At 42.0% G+C, this 11,251-nt stretch overlaps 1 protein-coding gene across 1 annotated transcript; it reads left to right on the top strand.

Moving 5' to 3' along the window:
- The first annotated feature begins 8,615 nt into the window (after positions 1-8,615).
- On the top strand, positions 8,616-9,551 carry LOC101537990 (olfactory receptor 4D2-like). The gene has a single exon (XM_004608636.2). It carries the CDS (start codon positions 8,616-8,618, stop codon positions 9,549-9,551), a length of 936 nt encoding a protein of 311 aa, XP_004608693.2.
- The last annotated feature ends 1,700 nt before the right edge of the window (positions 9,552-11,251 follow it).

Here is an 11,251-nt window from a genome sequence, read left to right as displayed (position 1 = left end):
GTTAGGTTGTGGAGAAAAAGAAATACTTGTGCTTTGTTGATGGGCATGTAAATTGGTCCTGTCTCTTTGGGAGAACTGCCATATCAAAGCAGGAGGTATAGAGGGCACAAAGATTGCAGCTGGGGGCCCTGGACTCTGGTGGGGGGAACCTGCCCACTGTGGTGCAGCAGGCTGCACCATGAGTTTATTTTTGAGGCAATATGGAAAAGCACTCCTGAAACATATATAATGATGGAAACCAACGTTCCCTTAAGAAAAGAAAAGGCACATTAAAGTAGTAAGGGGTTATGGGCATCCAGTTGACAACTTATTCTCAAACCTTCAAAGATGAAAATCCTTTATGCTATTCATATAACTTTTCTTTGAGGTTGGCTTTTTTGTGTGTATTAAAATAATTCAAATTAAAACATTGTCAATGCTAAAATAGAGACAGGAATGTGATGTGACTCAGCTATAAGCCACATGCTCTTCATATATGAGACCATAGGTTTGGTTTCCTGCACACACGGTGGGGGAAAATCTGGAAGAAAAGAATTGCAGGGGATATTTATATGTACATATAAATACACTTTTAACACACATTTATGTATACACATATACACACATGTGATTTCAGAAGCCACACCTGGTGATAACTCCTGGATCTATGCTCAGGTATCACTCCTGGTTGGGGTCAAGGAACTATGTAGTGTTAGGGACTGAACCCAGGTCTGCTGTGTGCAGGTGCCCCATAGCCGCTGTACTATCACTCTAGCCCTATAGGAAATATTTTTTTGTCCTCTGGCTAAGAAATAATTTCTTAAAATCTGATTTTTATGGGGGCAAAGGTAAAACAAGAGATTTATACACTTGACTATATTAAAATCAACAGCATGGTGTATGACCTTTTTGATGAATCATTGGATTTTATTTGCTAATATTTTGTTGAGATTCTTTGCTTCTGTATTCATCAGGGATATGGCCTATAATTTTCTTTTTTTTTTTTGTGGTGCCTCTGTCTTCATTTGATATCAGGGTGGTATGTGCCTCATAGACGCTGTTTGGGAGGTTTCTGTTTCTTCAATTTCCTGGAAAAGTTTGAAAAGGACTGGAAATAGGTCCTCTTCGAAGACTTGGAAGAATTCACTAGAGAATCCATCTGGACTCCTAAAAACAAACAGCTTTTGTTTTTAAGAAGATTTTTGATTACCATTTCAATTTCCTTGATAGTGAAAGGTCTATTCAGGTATTCCAAATCTCTTGGTTCAGCCTTGGGAGATTATAGGAATCCAGAAATTTATTATTTATTCTAGGTTCTCTTGCTTTTTGGCATACAGACTCTCAAAGTAATCTCTGATGATCTTTTAAATTTCTGTGGTTTCTGTTGTAATGTTCCCCCTTTCATTTCTGATTTGATTTACTAAGGTTCCCTCTCTCTTTGTGAGTCTTGCTAGTGGTTCATCAATATTGTTTATTTTTTTTAAAGAAACAGCTCTTGATTTCATTGATCTTTTGGATTGTTTTTTGGGAACCCAGCTCATTGATTTCTGCTCTAAATTTTATTATTTCTTTCCTCCTGCCTGTGTTGGTCATTTTCTAAGATCTTGAGTTGTGAAGTCAAGTTATTTATGTGAACCCTTTATTCCTTCCTCATAAATGCTTGCAGAGCTATAAACTTTCTTCTTAACATTGCTTTAGCCATGTCCCACAAGTTCTGCTAGCTCGTGTCTTCATTCTCATTTGTTTACAGTAATCTTTTGAATTCTTCTCTAACCCATTGATTGTTCAGTATTGAGCTGATTAATTTCCAGGTGTTTGATTTGATTCTCCATTTCTTTTTTTTTAATTTTATTTTATTAAATCACCATGTGGAAAATTACAATGCTTTCAGGCTTAAGTCTTAGTCATACAATGCTGAAACAACCATCCCTTCACTAGTGCCCATATCCCACCACCGAAAAAAAAAACACCACAGTATGCCTCCCATCCCGCCCACCCCTGCACCCCCCCCTTGTAACTGATAAATTTCACTTTACTTTCTATTTACTTTGGTTACATTCAATATTTCAACACAATCCTCACCATTATTGTTAGGAGCACCCCACTAGAATCAGACCTGTTGTGAAGGGAAATGAGGTTTTGGATTTCTGTACTTTAACAACTAAGTCCAGGGAGATTTCTTCCGGATATTGGATCATTGCAAGCTTGTAAACCCCATCTGTGGTCGTCATAATATGGTGGTCCCCATGCCCTTCATCCCCAGGAAGGGACAGGTGAGAGAGAGAAATACCTTTCCCCTCCTGGGCGGGCATGGGGTCGAGGCTTGGTTCTCAGGCTGGAGACATTCTGCAGGTAGCTGCCCATGTTGAATTTGGTTCAGCTGGGTCTGGATTCACACTCGTGCAGCTGCGGAGGGGCCGCACATGCGTGCGGCCCCCGGGGTCACATCTCAGCAGCGGCAGGAGGGGCCAGTGCCTCATCGATTCTCTATTTCTGTGTGTGATTAACTTCTACCTTTAGTGTGTTGTGGTCTGAAAAGATAGTTGATACAATTTCTATCTTCTTGATTCAACTGAGGTATGTTTTCTGGCCCAGTGTATGGTTTATCTTGGAAAATGTTCCATGTGCATTGGAGAAGAATGTGTATTTGGGTTTTGCGGGATGAAAAGCCCTGTATATTTATTAACTCTCTCTCTCCATTTCTTCCTTCAGCGCCAGTACTTCCTTGCTGAGTTTTAGTCTTCTTGTTCTATCAAGAGGTGACACTATTATGTTGCTACCAATGTCCTTCTTGAAGTCTATTAGAAGTTGTTTTAAGTATTTTGCTGACCCCTCATTGGGTGAATATATGTTTAGGAGTGTAATTTCTTCCTCATGTGCATATCCCTTGATTATTAAAGAGACTTCGCTGTCTCTTCTTATCTTTTTCAGTGTGAAATCTATATTGTTGGATAATAGTATGGCCATCTTGGCTTTTTTGAGAGAGTTGTTTGCTTGAAGGATTGTTTTCCATCCTTAGACTTTAAGTCTTTTGTGTATGCTCTGACTGTTCAATTTTTTTTTTGTAAGCAGCAGTATGTTGGATTCAGTTTTTTCAATCCATTTTGCCACTCTGTGTCTCTTAATTGGTGCATTTAGAGACATTGACATTGACAATGACATTGAGATAGATTATTGTAATGGGTTTTTGTGCCATCTTTCTGTACAAGTTTGTTGTGTTTGTGGGGTTTGTCTTGTCTTACAGTAGCCCCTTCAGTCCTTCTTTTAAGGTTGGTTTTGAATCTATGTAGTTCCTAAGCTATTGTCTATCCATGAAATAGTGTATTCCTTTGAGTCTGAATGAGTCTAGTCAAATAAAGTAATCTTGGTGAGGTGTCCATTTCATTGAGTTTTTTCACTATATCCCACCACTGTCTTCCGCCCCTGATGGTTTTGTCTGATAAGTCTGCTGTAAACCTAAGGGATGCTCCTTTGTATGTGATTGCCTTCTTTGACCTTGCTGCTTGCAGTATTGTGTCTCTATCTGTGGCATTTGTTTTTCTGATTAAGATATGTCTTGATTAGTTAATAAAAAGACTTGGTGAGTCTTTTTTATTAGGGTCTCTTTTAGCTGGTACTTTTCTGGCTTCTTGGACCTGGATACCTGCCTTCTCCAGCTCTGGGAACTTTTCAGCAATGACATTTTAAACTCTTACTACTTTATTGGGGTGGCTTCCCTGTCCTTCTGGAACTCCAATTATTGTTTTGTTGTTCCTCTTGAATTCATCCCATACTTCTCTTATTCGCCCTTGAGTTATTTTGAGTATTTTTTTTCTATCTTACCACCAAGGCCCTCTAAATAGCAGTTCTGGGTGGCATTTCACACCTTTCTGGAAATTCAAATGTATGCATGCATGCGTGCCTGTGTGTGTGTGTGTGTGTGTGTGTGTGTGTGTGTGTGTGCTCTATGAAATGGGTCTTTCTAAAAATCCCAGAAATTTCTTCTTATCTGTTTTGGAATATGTATTGTTTTGGGGCTACACCTGGCAGTGCTCAACAACTACTCCTCCTTTAGTGCTCAGGGGATCACTCCAGTTGGTGCTGGTGGGGAAGGGAATCAGGAGGTGCCAGGAATCAAACCCAGGCCTGCTAACCCTTAGGAAATTTCAAGGATCTCTACAATTTTCAATGTCCTTGGGGTCTTTGTTTTGTTTGTTCTTCGCCCTCAAGGCAGGCCTCTCAAATAGTAAGCATTTCTGGGAAGACCTGGAAACTTTTTAACTGGTCCCTTTGTTCCCCAGCTCCCAGAGGGCATCATTCCAGCTTGACTTGCTAAACCCAGTCCAATAATTTCTCCCTGAGGCTGTCTCCTCTTCCCCAGGGTCAGGCCCAGGAGGAGTGTGTGGAGGTCTGGGCCAGGACCCACAGGCTGTGAGGCTGGAGGCAGGGGACCCCAGAAAGATCTCAGACTTGGCACTGGCCTGCCCTTCAGGCTGACTGCAGGTGAGAGTGTTTCCTCACCCCTGAGGTCAGCTCTAGTGAGGTGGGGAAGCCCTGCTAGAGGGAGCAGCGCAGAACCAAGTGCCAGAGTTGGTGTTGGCTCTGAAGTGTGAGCGGAGCCTTGGGAAGTAAGTAGGGGGACGGTGCTTTTGGATCAGTTTCTTTGGATTGCATGTAAAATACAGTTATCTTAGGATCAAACATCGGGCTGGCCTCGGGGTACTGAGAGTAATGGATAAACAAAACCAATCAAAAATGGTGAAGACTGCATAATGCATTACCTTCTTCATTCATAATTTGCCAGCATTAATTGACCAGGTGCTATGTTAGAGTGAGTGTTCCAAGTTCTAGGGTAACTAAAAGACTAAACCTACAATGGAATCAGTTGAAGGAAGAATCTGGAACAAGTGACTGATATATGATAAAAGTGTAACAGGAGTATTTTAAAATGACATAGACCCAGGGAAATGGGGGAATTTGTTATGCATGGGATAAATGGTTAAAAAAAGAAGTACTAGAGAAGTGATTAATATTGATTAAATTGATAAACAATTCTAAAGCATGTGGCGATGGTTCCACAATCCTAGGAATTTTCTGAAATCTCAGCCAAGTATCATGCAATTAAACAATTCAGGTTTGTTCTGACACCACCTTCACAGAGACAGCATCAGATCTTAGAAATTAAAAACTAATTATTCTAAGACCACTGCCTCCCTCCATCATTTCATACTTCACTGGAAAATCCACATCATGCCCAGATGAGTTAGCTACAGACTAGAGATGCCAATAATTTGTTCCTTGGTATAATTCATTTTGCAAGCATGGCTCACAGAACTCAGAGAAACATTTATTCTCCATTCATTAAAAAAATGATAAATTCGGGGGCTGGAGTGATAGCACAGCGGGTAAGGCGTTTGCCTTGCACGCGGCCGACCCGGGTTCGAATCCCAGCAACCCATATGGTCCCCTGAGCATGGCCAGGGGTAATTCCTGAGTGCAGAGCCAGGAGTAACCCCTGTGCATTGCCAGGTGTGACCCAAAAAGCAAAAAAAAAAAAAAAGATAAATTCATGAGAAGTGAAATGGAAGAAATTTACAGAGTAAGGTGGTGGTGGGGGTATGAACACAGAGGGACTATGATCTCTGAGCACATCACCTTCCAACACCCCCACTGTGCTCACCAGTCAGAAGCTCCCCAGGCACAAACCTTTAGCATTTTCCAAAGGTTTTATCATACAGGCATGCTCTGTCATTAATTCCATTTCCAGCATTTCTTCTTTTCAAGAGAATGATTGATGGGATTGATAATTCCAAACTTCAAACCCTGCCTTGGTCTACTGGGGATGCCCTCATCCTAGAGCTGTGGAAGAGTTACCCCAGAGGAACCTCATTCCAACCAAAACAGTTCTGTCACCCAGGTGGTGATAAAAGGATTTTAGGGTCTGAGAAAAAAGATAGGTCAATGACCAAACATTAGGGGCTGGAGAGATAGCACAGCGGGTAGGGCGTTTGCCTTGCACGCGGCTGACCCGGGTTCAAATCCCAGCATCCCATATGGTCCCCTGAGCACGGCCGGGGTAATTCCTGAGTGCAAATCCAGGAGTAACCCCTGTGCATCGCCGGGTGTGACCCCCCCAAAAAAATGACCAAACATTAGAGCAAAAGAACTTTCCCTTGTTCTTTTAAGGAAATTTCAAGGGTTTTAGGAGCTCAATGATAGAAATGGGGAAGTATAGCAAAATAAATATTTCTTATCATAAATCACAATATTTGGACCAGAAAGATAGTAGGGCATTTGCCTTTCACATGACCGACCTTGGTTTGATCCCTGGCACAACATATGGACCCTAAATTTTGGCATAAATCATACTTAAGCACAGAGTTAAGAGCTGTCAAATGTGGCTCAAAATCTGTCCACCAAAAAAAAATTATCACAATTTCCCACAATATCACAGAAGTGAGTTCTTTCTCAGATAGAGAAGATATATAATGGAATTCCAGGAAATAAAAAAAATAGGTGGCATGTTTTAGAAACTCTAATCCTTTGGATAATCCATGGTTTGTAAGAGGCACAGGTGGAGTTTGGAAAGTCAGAGGGAAACTCTGTTTTACAGCCTTTGTGATATTCTGGGTGTGTGTCGAGGGCTGGGGGGCAGCCATTGTAGGCACATAAGTCGGTTTTAAAAACCCTGATTTGATCCACAAAATATTAGAAGTGACTGCTATGAAGAAGTGAGCATTACAGTAGCGAGCAGTACAGACGTAAGTGAGAGAGGCATGGTCAGATGGGAGCTGTGCAAGGTCTCACGGTGAGCTGTGTCACAGGAGGACTGGAGCGGTAGCCAATGGGAGTGAAGGACAAGAAGAGAACCATGTCTCAGATCATGGGTTTCAATAGGCAGGTGAGAGGGGATGGGAGACTGGATCTGGGCAGGGGAAGGGGAGGCCACTTGCCTCCACCCTGTCACCCTTGATCCCCTTACCTTTGTCTCCATTTCCTTCTCCACTTGCCCTATCTACCCATTTCCTCTTCTTTCACTTGCTCTGTTTCCCATCTCCCTTACTTGCAATCTCCCTAAAGTTTTTCCTTTCTTTTTTTTTTTTCTGGCTTTTTGGGTCATACCCAGTGATGATCAGGGGTTACTCCTGGCTCTGCATTCAGGAAACACTCCTAGTGGTGCTTGGAGGACCATATGGGATGCTGGGAATCGAACCCACGTTGGCCGCGTGGGAGGCAAATGCCCTACATGCTGTGCTATCACTCCAGCCCCAAGTTCTTCCTTTATCTCATTTTATTCCCCTCAACATTCTCCTCTTATTTCTACCCATGGATTTATTGCTATTTCCTAAAATTGCTGTCTTTTAGAAGAACTCTGAGTCTCCTCCAAAGGATAAGTTTGTCAACCCATTCTTAATCTAGCTAAATTCCCTTACTCTGCTCTCTCTCTGACCTCTATGTTTTTTTCTGATGATCTCCACCCATGAGGTGTCACCTTTAGAGGGGAAGGGAGGAAATTTCTACATTCCTAGTCTCCAGTTGAGTACAGAGACCCCTCTGTATGGATATGAAGGCCCTATAGCTATTCATCCACCCAGTCAAAATAGGAACTTCTTTATTTTTATTGTTTGGGGGCCACACCCGGCTGTGCTCAAGGCTTACTCTTGGCTCTGCACTCAGGGATTACTCCTGGCAGTGCTCAAGAGACAATATGGGGTGCCAGGGATTGAACCCTGGTCAGCCACGTGCAAGGCATGCACCTTACCTGCTGTACTATCACACTGGCTCAAACAGAAACTTCTTTTATTAAAAAATTATTTTTATGTAAGAACTGTGATTTATAAACCTATTGACAGTTGGGTTTTAGGCATATAATATTTCAACAGCAATTCCATCACTAGTGTCAGCTTCCCTCTATCAGTGTTCTCATATTCCCTCCCTCACCCCGACCTTTACCCCATTCCCGCCTGTCAACTTGACAACTTGACAGGCACATTACAAGTTTCAGTGGTTGCAGTTTAGATCTCATGTTTGCATTTTTGTTGAGTCAGTGTTTTGGATATATGGCTACACCACTCATCTTCATCACCAGTATAACTGAAGCCCTGATGCCTCGAACAGGAATTTCTTAAATACTATGACATTGATTGGCACTATCAAGCACAAATAAATAAAATCCTGATGTGTGCCTCTGGAACATACACTTACTTGGGCTAAAAAGCACAGGTACATAGAGGTACATTAAGATTATGATGTATTTACTGTTGAAAACTTATATGAGGGGAAATATATTAGAGAAAGGAGTTTTTCAGTGAGGAGACTACACAGAGACAAGTGATTAGCATTCATCTGGGATATTAGAGGAACAGTTTGTGCCATTCAAGTAATGTGGGTTGCTGATAGGCAGACCCCATGGATCTCCCACATTGCATGTCTCTGGATGACTTTCAGATTTCCCATACTATAAATTTTTGTTCCAAGGGGAACGTGTTCAGAACAAAAGGCCATTTAATCAGCAGCTGCTACTATGAAGAGTACCATCAGGTCCAGATGAGTCTAAACCTTGTGGTTCTGGGGGCCATAGCACTAACAGGTCTCTTTAGTGATTTTCTGCATCTGTTCCTGTGGATCATTTTCTGTAGGTGTATGGGGAAGACACCATGGACCAAGGGAACCTCACGTGGGTTTCAGAATTCGTCTTCCTAGGACTCTCACAGACTCCAGAGCTGCAGATTTTCCTGTTTCTGGTGTTCCTGTCTGTCTACACCACCACTGTGGTGGGGAACCTCCTCATCATGGTGGCAGTGACCTCAGACTCCCGGCTCCACACACCCATGTACTTCCTGCTTCGAAACCTGGCTGTCATAGACCTCTGTTTCTCCTCTGTCACAGCCCCCAGGATGCTGATGGATTTCCTTTCTGAGAGGAAGACCATCTCCTACCAGAACTGCATGACCCAGATCTTCTTCTTCCACTTTCTGGGGGGTGCCATGGTCTTCTTCCTCTCAGTGATGGCTTATGACCGCCTGGTGGCCATCTCTCGGCCCCTGCACTATGTCACCATCATGAACACTCAGCTCTGTGTGGGACTGGTGCTGGCTGGCTGGGTGGGAGGGTTCATTCATTCAATTGCCCAGTTGGCTCTGTTGCTTCCCCTGCCTTTCTGTGGCCCCAACACCCTGGATAACTTCTACTGTGATGTGCCTCAAGTGCTGAGACTTGCCTGCACAGACACAACTGTAATTGAGTTTCTCATCATTTCGAATAGTGGGATGCTGGTCTTCATCTGGTTCATTCTTCTCCTGATCTCCTACTCGATCATCCTGGTGATGCTGAGGTCACACTCAGAGCAGGCAAGGAAGAAGGCAGCTTCGACGTGTACCTCCCACATCATTGTGGTGTCAATGGTCTTCATTCCCAGTATTTACCTCTATGCCCGGCCATTTACCTACTTCTCCATAGACAAGGCTGTGTCCATCAGTCAAACTCTCATGACCCCCATGCTCAACCCCATGATCTACACCCTGAGGAACCAGGAGATGCAGGCAGCAGTGAAGAGGTTAGGGAGGCGCTGTCTGGTTCAGAAGAGGGAGTGACAGGGTGGCTGCTTCTCCTTGGCTTTGCTTTCCATTCAGAGGGTGGAGTGAAAGCCAATGTAGCTAATGTTCTTCTGCTGTGACTTTGCTGTGATTGTCTTCATAGAAACACATGAATTTTGAAACTAGCAACTTATAGAGATTCTTTGGAAAAAGAAAGTATTCTTTTTGATGCTTGTGATGAGCTCTAAAGTCCTGCAATGCTATTTGTTCTCATAGCTATTGAAATCACTCCTCAACAACCCTTCAACAACCCTGGGAACGTTCCCTTCCTCCCCTCCCCTCCCCTCCCCTCTCCTTCCCTCTTCTCTTCCTCTTCCTCTCCTCTCCCACAATTTTACTTCCTCTTTTTTTCTTTTTCTTCCTTTTTTTGTTTTGAGAGATGAGCATTATTAGTGGGGAGAGGTAGGAAATGGTTGGACCGCATTTGGTGGTGCTGAGGCATATTCCCATGCTTGAAAGTGACTTCTGGTAGTTCTCAGAGGACCATATGTGGTGCCTGGTCTCCTTTATTTAAAAAATTAATTTTGTTTACTGATCTTTACATTTTTTTAATGCTGTCAATGGTAGGGTGTCATACAACATTCTAACACTACATCCCTCCAGCAGAGGTACGTTTCCCTTCACAATAGCCCAGGATTCTCTCTCAGCCCCCCCTGCCCCCCAACACTCCACAGCCAGTCTTTCTCTGTTTGTAGACAGGTTCTTGAATTCATTGCTTTTGGTAATTTGTTTTTTTCTTACTATGCCTTTTTATAACTCACATATTAGAGAAATCATTATGAACAGGTCTCTGTTCTTTTGGCTAAATTCACTCAGTGTGATACTATCTAGTTCTAACCACGGAGTGGCAAATTGCATGATTAAATTGCATGATTTCTCCTTTCTTAAAAACTGAGTAGTCTTATTTGATTGTGTGTGTGTGTGTGTGTGTGTGTGTGTGTGTGTGTCTCAGAATTTCTTTGTTCAGTGATCTGTTCTTACACTTCTGGCTCATTTCCAGAGTCATTGCAAATAGTTCTGCAATCAACATAGGAATACCATTGTCTTTTCTGATTAGAATTTTGGGGCTCTTGGGATAGATATCCAGAAGTGAGATATAAAAGTCCAATTCTTAGTTTATTTTTTGAGAAATATCCATATCATTTTCCCAAAAGATCAAACCAGTTGATATTCCCACTAGCAGTGGATGAGGAGTCCTTTTCCCCACCATCCACACCAACACTGGATGTTCATTTTAATTAGAACATTAAAAAGAGCAATTTTTCATATACCTACAGGCCATCTGAGTATCTTCTTTGAGGAAGTTTCTGTTCATCTCTCCTTTCTATTTTTTAAAATGGGATTTGTTGTTGTTGTTTTGCTTGTTTTGCTTAAGTTTTACAAGTGATTTAGATCTCATAAATGTTAACCTTTTGTCAGATGGGTGGTGAGAAAATAATTTCTCCCAGTGTGAGTTGTCCTTTTTTTCTGGTATTTTTTTTTCCAGTGTAAAATCTTCTTAATTTGATGTAATCTTATTTGTTTATCTACAATTTCATTTGGCTTGTATCTTTAAACAATGTCATGGGTACTTTTTTAGAGATTGTATTGAATCTGTATAGTGTTTTGGTTAGGATTGTCATTTTGATAATGTTAATTCTTCTAATACATAAACAAGGAATGTGTTTCCATTGACTTGTGTCTTCTTTTATTTATTT

This window comes from Sorex araneus, chromosome 3 (assembly GCF_027595985.1).
Source record: "Sorex araneus isolate mSorAra2 chromosome 3, mSorAra2.pri, whole genome shotgun sequence".
Taxonomy (NCBI): Eukaryota; Metazoa; Chordata; class Mammalia; order Eulipotyphla; family Soricidae; genus Sorex; species Sorex araneus.
This window is presented reverse-complemented; position numbering and strand designations above follow the sequence as displayed.

What these genes read in the sequence shown, in the direction of transcription:
- LOC101537990 (XM_004608636.2), top strand. Translation starts at nt 8,616, where the DNA reads ATGGACCAAGGGAACCTCACGTGGGTTTCAGAATTCGTCTTCCTAGGA.